At 56.7% G+C, this 11,888-nt stretch overlaps 3 protein-coding genes across 3 annotated transcripts; all 3 read left to right on the top strand.

Moving 5' to 3' along the window:
- Positions 1–544: 544 nt before the first annotated feature.
- GCG54_00011627 (Chitin synthase 1) lies at positions 545–3,519 on the top strand (the record flags this gene model as incomplete). Its single annotated transcript, XM_045411528.1, has 4 exons — positions 545–631; positions 697–1,839; positions 1,946–3,328; positions 3,382–3,519. 4 exons carry the CDS (start codon positions 545–547, stop codon positions 3,517–3,519), a joined length of 2,751 nt encoding a protein of 916 aa, XP_045268586.1.
- A 972-nt stretch (positions 3,520–4,491) lies between these two features.
- GCG54_00011626 (Ketol-acid reductoisomerase) lies at positions 4,492–7,869 on the top strand (the record flags this gene model as incomplete). Its single annotated transcript, XM_045411527.1, has 9 exons — positions 4,492–4,512; positions 4,567–4,654; positions 4,712–5,001; positions 5,066–5,191; positions 6,392–6,599; positions 6,671–6,702; positions 6,765–7,043; positions 7,101–7,768; positions 7,842–7,869. The coding sequence occupies 9 exons, from the start codon at positions 4,492–4,494 to the stop codon at positions 7,867–7,869; spliced, it is 1,740 nt and encodes a 579-aa protein (XP_045268585.1).
- Positions 7,870–9,258: 1,389 nt separating this feature from the next.
- On the top strand, positions 9,259–11,568 carry GCG54_00011625 (uncharacterized protein; the record flags this gene model as incomplete). The annotated part of the gene is made up of 1 exon (XM_045411526.1): positions 9,259–11,568. The coding sequence occupies one exon, from the start codon at positions 9,259–9,261 to the stop codon at positions 11,566–11,568; it is 2,310 nt and encodes a 769-aa protein (XP_045268584.1).
- Positions 11,569–11,888: the final 320 nt, after the last annotated feature.

Raw genomic sequence — 11,888 nt, 5'->3', positions numbered from 1 at the left:
ACTCAGCCCAGTCGGGCCAATCCCAATGCTATTCTGATCCATCATCCAAGCCATCCTCCACTGGACGCCGCTTCCACTCGCGCGCTCCCACTGGGCTGTCCACCTTCTTTTACTGCCCACCACAAAACTTCCAGTCCTGAGGTGTCCCTCCCATCCCATCAGCAACGCCGCCAGCCCGTGGGACCCTTTTTTAACCATTTGCTGCCCCGTCCTACATCACCACCCTCTCCCCTTCTACTCCTCTTGCCCCCCCAGCCCTTCCATCAATCTCATCCTTCTTTTACCCTTCGGTTCACCATTCGCTACCGGGGTTGTGGCTTTCACGGCCGCACATCTCCTACATAACCTACAGGGCCTCTGTGACCGCATCCCGTCACTCCTCAAAACTCCTGTCCCATCCCCCATCCTACCTGGGTGTTTACTTCCTGCTTCCTGAAAAGGAACATAATCGACCCTTCCTAATTCGACCACCGTCAAAGGCGAAAATCCCTACCGCCAACATCACGAAAAGCTCTCGCAGCTTCTGAGTTCACCCGCAGCAAACATGGCGTACCGCGGGGGGAACGGCGGGAACGATTATGATGCCCATGACGGCCATAACCTGCAGGACCTTCCTGCTGGCTCTGGCAGAGTAAGCTTCACTCTCTGGCGCCTGCCCTCACCTTGAGTCCTTTCGCTAACTTTCCTGCTCTCCAGTACCACATCCCTCCCCAAGACGAAGGTGTTGACGATGCCGGTCAGTCTCTTCTGAGAGACCCTCACGCCCCAGCTCCCTATGAGAGCCACCTGGGACCTGCCGAGACTCCTGGCCGCCCGGTTTCCGCATACTCTCTCACAGAATCATACGCTCCTGGCGCTGGCTCTCGGACACCAGTTCCTGGCGAAGCTGCCTTCTCCACTGGCTACCGCTCCGAGCTCGACTCCGACAATGGCGGCTTCGGATATGGCCGTCCCGCCTCGACTGTCGGCGATGTCGAGGACAGCTGGGTCCGCAGACAACAGCCCGGTGGCCCCGGTGGTGGTCTGAAGCGTTACGCGACCCGTAAGATCAAGCTCACTCAGGGCTCCGTCCTGAGCATTGACTACCCCGTCCCCAGTGCCATCAAGAACGCTGTTCAGCCCAAGTACCGCGATGTCGAGGGCGGCAGCGATGAGTTCCACAAGATGCGCTACACCGCCGCTACTTGCGATCCTAACGACTTCACCCTCAAGAATGGTTACGATCTGCGTCCCAGAATGTATAACCGACACACTGAGCTGCTCATTGCCGTCACCTACTACAACGAAGACAAGGTTCTCTTGTCGCGTACCCTCCACGGTGTCATGCAGAACATTCGCGACATTGTGAACCTCAAGAAGTCTACTTTCTGGAACAAGGGCGGTCCCGCCTGGCAGAAAATCGTCGTCGCCCTCGTTTTCGACGGTCTCGACAAGACTGACAAGAACGTGCTGGACGTTCTGGCCACCATTGGTGTCTACCAGGATGGTGTCGTGAAGAAGGATGTCGACGGCAAGGAGACGGTGGCCCACATCTTCGAGTACACCACTCAACTGTCCGTCACCCCCAACCAACAGCTCATCCGCCCGGTTGACGATGGCCCGTCAACCCTCCCACCTGTTCAGTTCATTTTCTGTCTGAAGCAGAAGAATACCAAGAAGATCAACTCCCACAGATGGCTTTTCAACGCCTTCGGTCGCATCCTGAACCCCGAAGTCTGCATCCTCATCGACGCCGGTACCAAGCCCAGTCCCCGATCGCTACTCGCTCTGTGGGAGGGATTCTACAACGACAAGGATCTTGGCGGTGCTTGCGGTGAGATTCACGCAATGTTAGGCAAGGTTCGTGCCATTTTCCCTCGTTTTCGTCGTCTTCATTGTTTTCGTTGTTTCCCTCGTTTCCCGCGTATTTGAAGTGTACTTGAAGTATACTAACACCTAAGTGAAGGGCGGCAAGAAGCTGCTTAACCCCCTCGTGGCGGTCCAGAACTTCGAGTACAAGATCTCCAACATTCTGGACAAGCCCCTCGAGTCCTCTTTCGGATACGTCTCTGTGTTGCCCGGTGCTTTCTCCGCCTACCGCTTCCGTGCGATTATGGGTCGCCCGTTGGAGCAGTACTTCCATGGTGACCACACTCTTTCCAAGATTCTCGGAAAGAAGGGTATTGATGGAATGAACATTTTCAAGAAGAACATGTTCTTGGCCGAGGATCGTATTCTCTGCTTCGAACTGGTCGCCAAGGCTGGCCAGAAGTGGCATTTGTCCTACATCAAGGCTGCCAAGGGTGAGACTGATGTTCCCGAGGGTGCTCCCGAGTTCATCTCCCAGCGTCGTCGTTGGCTCAACGGTTCCTTCGCTGCCTCCCTCTACTCGCTCATGCACTTCGGTCGCATGTACAAGTCCGGCCACAACATCATCCGCATGTTCTTCTTTCACGTCCAACTCATCTACAACATCCTCCAGGTCATGTTCACATGGTTCAGTTTGGGTTCCTACTACCTGACTACGACGGTTATCATGGATCTCGTCGGCAACCCGGTCACTTCCGACGACGAGAGTCAGGTGCGCCACGGCTGGCCCTTTGGCGACACCGCGACACCCATCTTCAACGCCCTGCTCAAGTACCTCTACCTCGCCTTCGTTATCCTGCAGTTCATTCTCGCTCTGGGTAACAGACCAAAGGGTTCTAAGTACACGTACATTGCCTCGTTCATTGTCTTCGGTCTTATCCAGTCTTACATCCTGATTCTCTCGGCATACCTGGTCGTGCAAGCGTTCCAGAAGCCCATCAGCGAGCAGATCAGCTTGGACTCTGGCGCAGACTTTGTCGCTAGTTTCTTCGGAGGTACGAACGCTGCCGGTGTTATTCTTGTCGCCTTGGTTACTATCTACGGTCTTAACTTCATCGCATCCTTCATGTACCTCGACCCTTGGCACATGTTTACCTCGTTCCCTCACTACCTGGTGCTCATGTCGACCTACATCAACATTCTCATGGTCTACGCCTTCAACAACTGGCACGATGTGTCCTGGGGTACCAAGGGTTCAGACAAGGCCGAGGCGCTTCCTTCAGCCCAGGTCAGCAAGGGCGAGAAGGACGAAGCCGTTGTGGAGGAAATCGACAAGCCACAGGAGGATATTGATAGTCAGTTCGAATCGACTGTCAAGCGTGCTCTGGAGCCATTCAAGGAGGAAGAGGAAGTCGAGAAGCCCGATGTCGAGGACTCGTACAAGTCTTTCCGTACTGGTCTGGTCGTTTCTTGGCTCTTCTCCAACACCTTCCTGATCATCATCATCACGAGTGATAACTTCAACTCGTTTGGCATTGGCGTAAGTCCCCGATTTATCCAATATCACATGGAACTTGAACTAACTTTACGCAGAAATCCGCGTCCGCTCGTACTGCCTCTTACTTCAGCTTCTTGCTGTACTCCACCGCCGTCCTCTCCCTGGTCCGTTTCTTCGGTTTCCTGTGGTTCTTGGGCAAGACCGGTATCATGTGCTGCTTCTCCAGACGGTGATCGGTTCACGATGTGGTGTTCAGGCGGTTTGCCGACGCTACGGCGTCGTTGTATGGATACCAGAGGGAAGACTGTACTCTTGCCATCTTTGGCCCATTTTCAGACATCCGTCGGTGTTTGCATTCAGGGTATGTGTTTTTAGTAATAAAGGGCACGGGACTCGACAGATTCTTCATGAAATGGCCGAAAGGGTCAGTAAAAGTAGTATTTGAGTAGTAGCATTCCGGGCGTTTTTACATGACTCGACCATCCTATTCCACGAAATGAATATGATTTTATAAGAGAACACCTACATTTCATTTCCTATGGGCTCGCTGTCGTTGCTACTGTCGTCATCATTGCCGTTGTTGTCCGCCACCATCGTCCGCTATCGTCGTCTCTCTGTGACTCAAATTCGTCCTTGATTGAAGCAAAGTTTCAAGACGCTGGGTTTTGAGTACACAGGAAATATACCTGCGCAGACATACAAATATTAGGCGGTCTCTTATACAAGACCATATCTCTCAACTTTCTAATGGAACATCGACAGCGATGACTATGAAATAACTGAATTACACCGGATTGCCAGTCACCTGACTATTTATTACTTGTTGGTTGCAAGCGCTCAGATGAAGAAAGAACCTTGCTGGTTCCTTCCGTCAGCACCCAACAGGCGGCGAGACAAAGAAAGCGGGCCCGGTAGAACCCCGGTTAAACGCAGCTGCCTATCTTATCGCGAAGTTAGGTGACCGCATTGACTGGTGCCCAGTTGGCCCGCCTAAGTTCTTCTGCTGTGGCAAGCCATATTCGCGATACCCTTACGGAAGCAACCACTCTTTTGCTACGGAGAAATCCAGACCACGCGAATCTCTCTAGACGACTGGGAGCCTACTCAAGGTCTGCGATACTCGCGATTTTCCCGCCTGCCCGCGCTTTCATCCGACTGCCCCGCCTTCGGCTGCATCAGCATTACCCCCCCAAAGATCGGTCAAGATGTTGAAGATTTGGTCGATGGTCAGCTCGCCTTGGGAAACTTGCCGGACAAGCTCCATACTGATTGTTTCCTAGAAAAAAGAGCAGCAGAAGGCTGAAAATGCCGACGCTGCTGGCGGAAAGAAGAAGAAGGTGACGGCCGCCCAACTACGAGTGCAAAAGGGTCAGACTGTATCATGAACAAGTCGACGACATTCTCGCTAACACGGATGGCATATAGACCTGTCGGAACTTTCCCTCGGCTCTACGATGAAGACAGACTTTCCTGATCCCGACGACATTCTCCACTTCACGTTGACCATCGAGCCCGACGAGGGCATGTACCGCACCGGACGTTTCACTTTCAGTTTCGATATCAACCAAAATTTCCCCCATGAGCCGCCAAAGGTCCGCTGCAAGGAGAAGATCTACCACCCCAACATCGATCTCGAGGGCAAGGTCTGCCTGAACATTCTGCGCGAGGACTGGAAGCCGGTGCTGAACTTGAATGCCGTTATTGTCGGCCTACAGGTATGTCGGACCAGCCACGGCCGCCCCGGGTTGAACTCGTCGACTAACCGGTGCTCCTTTGCAGTTTCTTTTCCTCGAACCCAACGCCTCCGATCCGCTGAACAAGGAAGCCGCAGAGGACCTCAGACTGAACCGCGAAGGATTCAAGCGCAACGTTCGGACGGCGATGGGCGGTGGCACCGTCAAGGGGGTGAGCTACGACCGTGTGTTGAAATAGGATGGCCATCTGCAAATAGATTTCCGGCCTTCCTGGAAACAGGCCAGCCGGACTGGGTCCCTGGTCACCCGGGAATCGAGATGTCGCGTTGATCACTCCAGCGGGGTATGGCGGGGTTCTAGGACAGACGGCATGCGCGCATTTGGGAGGTCGGTGGGCATCGCTATAGCATCATCGTCCGGCGTTCATGGATACAATATTACGGATATCAAGAAGGCGAACATTGGGCAAAGGCATCCTTTCAGTCTGGCTAGACAGGTTATTTGCGCAGATGGACTGAGAAGACCTGAGCAAGGCGAATGAAGTGCGGGGGAGATGGGGACACTGATGCAAGCAGAGCAACGGTCACCACGAGTTTGCGAAGCGGTTTTGAGAAGCAGCCTAGAAGAGTATCCGGAATGCAAAGAGCGTTGCTGTGTTACGAGAGTAAACTCAACAGACCAATCACGGATGCGTGTGCCTCTCGTCAAGAAGCAATCAAGCAGAAGGAGTCACAGCTCTGTCGGAGCTTGCCTTCGAAAGAGGAGTCACAGAAGGGCCGACGAAGCTAAACATAGGCCTCCGGCCGCGACCGCAGGCGTAGCTGGGGGCCGTAGCCGGCGATTTGGCTGTCGGTGAGGGGCCCGGAAACGGTCCATCGTGTGTGACTCTTCGCTGATGGTTGGACTACGAGGTTGGCGGGGTGGGCTCGCTGGTCCACAGAACCCGCCTCGCCGGCAATAACGTTGATTGCTCCCCGAGGTCTTAGGTAAGGCCGCTGTCAAATAGGAACCGCTTCAAGTCCAGACCAGGTAGAGGCTACCCCGACCTCGCAGCAAAGTCCCTGCTTTCTCCAAACGTTTCCCAAGTCCCCAGTACCCGCCCTCCCACTTGACGGGCCCCTTGCGGCACCGTACCGAACCCCGGACGCTTCAGAAGGCTTCCCCACCATGGACACACAAGAGCACAGGCCAGACGACGCAGGCTAACCCACCAACGAGGCAAGCTGGGCCGAAGTCGGGGGTCAGCTCGCCCGTCTCTAATCCAGTAAAAAATTTCCCAATTCCAAACGCCTTTTCCCATCGGTGAACTCTGTCTTTTCTCATCATTCCGTCCTCCTCTTCTTCTCTCCTTCCTTACAATTGAATTGTACGGATACCCTCTCCACTCCCCTTCCATCCCCCAAAACCACAGTTCACAATGGCCTCCCGCGGTTTCTCCAAGGCTCTTCGCCCTATGGCTCGCCAGTTGGCGGCCAAGCCTGCTACCCAGCAGCGCACCTTCGTTGCTGCCCGCAGCCTGGTTCGCGCCTCTGCTCAGGTTTCCAAGGCCTTCGCCGGCCAGCAGCAGACCCGTGGTGTCAAGACCATGGACTTCGCCGGCCACAAGGAGGACGTCTACGGTAAGAGAGAGACGAGCCCAAGAATTGACCCCGCAATGACTCGCGAGAGATTGCTAACTTTCATGCCACAGAGCGTGCCGACTGGCCCCAGGAGAAGCTCTTGGTGAGTCACATTTGAGCATTTGGGAGGAATCCAAAGCAATTGGAGCTAACAGAGACCTGCAGGAGTACTTCAAGAACGACACCCTCGCCCTCATCGGCTACGGCTCCCAGGGCCACGGCCAGGGTCTTAACCTCCGTGACAACGGCCTCAACGTCATCGTTGGTGTCCGCAAGAACGGCCAGTCCTGGAAGGACGCCCAGCAGGACGGCTGGGTTCCCGGCAAGAACCTCTTCGATGTCGATGAGGCCATCTCCCGCGGTACCATCGTCATGAACCTCCTCTCCGACGCCGCTCAGTCCGAGACCTGGCCCGCTATCAAGCCCCAGCTCGTCAAGGGCAAGGTACGTGAACTTTGGGGTGCAATTGGTAGCTCAATTGGGCAAAACTGACCTTCATAGACCCTCTACTTCTCCCACGGCTTCTCCCCCGTCTTCAAGGATGTCACCAACGTCGACGTCCCCAAGGACATTGACGTCATCCTCGTCGCCCCCAAGGGCTCTGGCCGCACCGTCCGCTCCCTCTTCCGTGAGGGCCGTGGCATCAACTCCTCCTTCGCCGTCTTCCAGGACGTCACCGGCAAGGCCAAGGAGAAGGCCCAGGCTCTCGGTGTCGCCATCGGCTCCGGCTACCTCTACGAGACCACCTTCGAGAAGGAGGTCTACTCCGACCTGTACGGCGAGCGTGGCTGCCTCATGGGTGGTATCCACGGCATGTTCCTTGCCCAGTACGAGGTTCTCCGTGAGCGCGGCCACTCCCCCAGCGAGGCCTTCAACGAGACCGTCGAGGAGGCTACCCAGTCTCTGTACCCCCTGATCGGTGCCAACGGCATGGACTGGATGTACGAGGCCTGCTCCACCACCGCCCGCCGCGGTGCCATCGACTGGACCCCCAAGTTCAAGGACGCCCTCAAGCCCGTCTTCAACTCCCTGTACGACGCCGTCAAGGATGGCTCCGAGACCAAGCGCTCCCTGGAGTACAACGGCCAGAAGGACTACCGCCAGAAGTTCGAGGCTGAGATGGAGGAGATCCGCAACCTGGAGATCTGGAGAGCCGGCAGAGCCGTCCGGTACGTGCCCACCCCTCCTCCCCCACTTATCAACACACTAGAGTTCACCTAGCTAACATTATGTCCCTCACAGCTCTCTGCGTCCCGAGAACCAGAAGTAAATGGTTCAACGTTGATGTCTTCAAACAAAATTTTATGAGCGGGGAAAAAACATTTACTCGGAACGGCCATTTCCTAACCACTGTCTTGGGGAGACGGGGGGACTTTTGTACTTATAACACCGGATTCTAGGCGGATCTGGTGAGGCCTGGTTCAAAAGTTTGCATCTTGGACGTTGGGATCCTTCAATACCATTTCTTTTACTGTCAAAAGTCATTTGACAACGTCCCGGTTCCTGCGTTCGACAAATGTGCAATTGTGTGTGTGTGTGTATGCGTGACGGCGGTGTCTGTGCTCGGCCAGACGCCTGGAGAGAGAGGTAGGACCCTGCATGGGACCGAAATGACTCGTCCGCCTCTCACTAGCGTTATCTTCGCGGATTGCGACACTGCGACCTCATTTGACACCCCCACGCTTCCGCTGCCTCTTGGATTTTGACTGTTGAATCCGTTGAAGGTTGCGGACGAGTTCCGTGGTATTGTCGGCATTTGACATGTGCGTCGGAGAGCCTTTGGCCGTTCATGAGCAGGCAGTCTCCGGAGCTGGCCCCGATGCGTATATGAAATATTGAGATTGCACTTATGCGCCGATTTGACTTTTTGCGACGGGGGTTCCGAGCTAGACTACGGCGGCCCTACGAAAGATTTGGTGCTCCTGGTCCGACGGTGTGGAAATTGGGCCTGCCGTTTGGCTTTTGCAACTACTCTGGAAAAGGTGCAGCCCAAGTTGGCAAAGTCAAGAAATCAAGCTGGCTATCATGCCATTTCCAAATGCCCCAAATGAAGGTAGTTTCTCAGTGTTTCGACTTCTGAATACCGGGTATTCCCGTTATGGCCAGACTTCAAGACACTGGGAGAGGCGTTGCCCACAGAAACGATCGGCAATGATAGCGCCACAATGGCGCTGACGCGTTAAGCCCTGGGGCACGCGACGGGCGTCTGCTCAGACATTCGAAACGGTCCTTCATCTTGCTTCAGTTCATGGAAAGCGATTGAGACCAGATATCAATCGCAGAATATGCCTCTCTATCGTGATGCCCTCGCCATGAAACAAAACGCTCACCTTAAACTCTACGTCGTTGACCTCGGTGTGTCGGTGTAGGATTTTGCCGTACCTGTAGCGACAGAGAGTCCAGTGCCCCACCCCCCTTTTGTCTGTGCATTCTCTGTCTCCCGGTAGTCGTTGCTCTGTCAACAGCAAACAAGCCCAGGGCCCCTTCCCACCCCCTTCATCTCACAAGCGAGCCCAAAATGGCTTTTGCTCGGTATTCCATCGAAATATCAATCAATTGACGATTGCTCTACTAGTCTCTCCCGAAAGCTCTCCGCGCGGAAAGAAAGAACCAAGAAACCGCCCACGCAAACCTAATCTCTACTGGCAGTTTGCGCACCATGACGCCGCTGTCCCCAGCAAAGGAATCCAGACTCAACGTTACCACGTCCCCTACTGAACAAGAAGGAAACCGCGGTTCCTTTGAGCAACACCGCTACGAGGTCCACTCCCGCACTGAGACAACCGCAAACGGTGGTGATGGTAGTAGCGATAACACCACCACTACGACGACGACCACTGCTATCACCTCTACAAACGACACCGAGAACATGCCGCCCTCTCCCTCAGATTCCTCCCCGTCGCCGCCGCCCTCTGCGCCGGCGACGGCACTCAAGAACCAGCGCCACTCTCGTGTAATGTCTGGCACCGCGCCCTCACCGCTCAAGATACTCGCCGGTGCCGAGACAACGGAAAAGCAAGCACGGAGCCCGCTGCGCAAGACACTCATCTCCCCAGACAAACGCTTCCCCATCAGGGTCAGCAACCCGTCTTCCGTCGAGTCGCCGCGCTCCGTCTCCGTCTCCTCAAACTCTCCACCACGCGAACGCACCATGAGCCTCGAGGACGCACTGCGCGACAACGACGGCCTGAAGCACGCCATTGAGATTTTTGAGGACGACGAGACCACTGGTATGGAGACGGACGATAACACCGCCGACGAGACGTCCAGCACCATCGCCGAGCCCGTCACCGACCACCACACCGACATGGCCCACGGCTACGAGGACCAGAGCAGCCTGGCCCCTGACGAGACCATGATGAGCACCTTCAGCACCTTCTCCGCCGTCCCCAACCTGACCACCTTTGCGAAGCTTGGTCTCACCCCGCAAAAGCATGGCGGTATGACCCCGCGAGGCAGACCCGAGACCGTGCACGAGCAGACTCCGCGACACCAACTGGCGCAGGAGGGCAACACCACAAATCTGCTCGACTTCACCGACAGCCAGAGGTTTCCCCACAAGTCGCCCTCCCGGCGGGGGACCACGTCGCCGTCCAGGGGAAACCCCAACGCCGCCACTCCCGCCCGCCAAATGTCGAATCTCCTCGACTTTGATATCCCGCCGCTGCCCACCCCCCGCAGCATCCCGACCATCACACCGCGTGAGCTCGAGAGCCTCAAGTCCAACTTCCTCTCTGAGATCAGCAGCCTGAAGGCGTCGCTGAGCGGCAAGGAGGCCGAGGTCCTCTCCCTTAAGACCGCCGTCGGCGATGCGGAGAAGCGCGTCGGCGAGAGCCAGGAACAGGCCCGTGAAGAGAGGGCGCTGCGTGAGCAGATCGAAGACGAGAAGGATGCCTGGGAGAACAGCAGCCGCGAGATGGAAGCGGTGCTCCGCACCGTGAAGGAGGAGATCGTAGAGAGCACCCGCGAGCGCGAGGAGCTCGAGTCCAAGCTCGCCGAGTGCGAAGGCCGCCGTGAGGCCGCAGAGACCATGGCTCAGGAAGCCGAGAGCAAGCTGGCCAGCATGCGCGCCGGCAAGCCCGAGAAGGAGGGCTCCTCCCCCGACAAGAAGGCGGGCGCGGCCGCGACGTCTAAGGAAGTCGAGATCGCCGTCGAGCGTGTGGCCCGCGAGCTGCACGCCCTCTACAAGGGAAAGCACGAGACCAAGGTCGCGGCGCTCAAGAAGAGCTACGAGACGCGCTGGGAGAAGAAGGTGCACGAGCTCGAGGTCCGCATCGAGGAGCTCACCGAGGAGAACAAGAAGATGCACCTCACCCGCGACAACACCCCGCGCGTGGACCCCGCGCAACAGGCCATGGTCGAGGAGCTCAAGGCGAACGCCATCACCGACGCCGCCCACATCAAGGAGCTCAGCGCCGAGGTCGAGAAGCTCGAGGCCGTCGTGCAGACGGTCAAGGACGACAACGCGGAGCTGCGCCAGATGCTCGAGCAGGAGCGCGTCGAGAAGGGCGAGCTCGTGCAGCTTGCCGAGGAGATGATGCAGGTGCAGACCCACGCCGCGCAGGAGGCCGAGCGGGAGCGCGAACGCGAGAGAGAGCGCCAGCGCGAGCTGGAGTGGGAGCGTGAGCGTGAGGCTGCCCGGGAGCGTGAGAGAGAACGCGAGAGGGAGAGGGAGCGCGAGCGTCAGCGCGAGTTGGAGTTCAACCAACCCCGCAAGACCACCACGACGCCAGCCCGCGCGCCCTCGGTCAGGAGCCACCCCGAGACCTCCAACTTCCGCAGCAGCATCGGCCGCGGCACCTCAGGCCTCAAGGCGCCCGGTTCCATCGCTAGCCACGGGCGCACCGGCAGTGCCGGCCCGGCAGCCAAGGGCCTGCCCCGCCCCAGGCCGATGAGCGAGTTTGGACCGAGGAGCGGCATCATGAGCTCCATTGAAAAGATGGGCAGCCACCGCGGGCGCGCGGACTAAGCTGCGTCCGTCCTCGTCATAGGACCGGCTTTTCCCATGTCTCCTCTCAAAGAAGTACTTTTTTATTTACTACGACGGCCTACGACGGCAACGAAACGAAATGGACGAAAGCATTTACACACTCTCAAAGCATCACCCCACCCCCTACCCCCCAAACCAACCCGCCCGCCGAACCACGATGGAGGAAGAAAAGGAGAAGAGGAAGAAGGAGAAGAAGAGGAAGAGAGGTAGCATTGACGTAACGAACTGGCGTCACGGTTTGGGCCCCCCTTGTTTATGGTCTTTTTGTTTGATACCAAAAGGGACCCTCCAGCACAGCA

Source organism: Colletotrichum gloeosporioides (assembly GCF_011800055.1).
Source record: "Colletotrichum gloeosporioides strain Lc1 chromosome Unknown consensus_17, whole genome shotgun sequence".
Classification (NCBI taxonomy): Eukaryota; Fungi; Ascomycota; class Sordariomycetes; order Glomerellales; family Glomerellaceae; genus Colletotrichum; species Colletotrichum gloeosporioides.
Note: the sequence above shows the minus strand (reverse complement) of the source record. Positions and strands in the feature narration are given on the sequence as shown.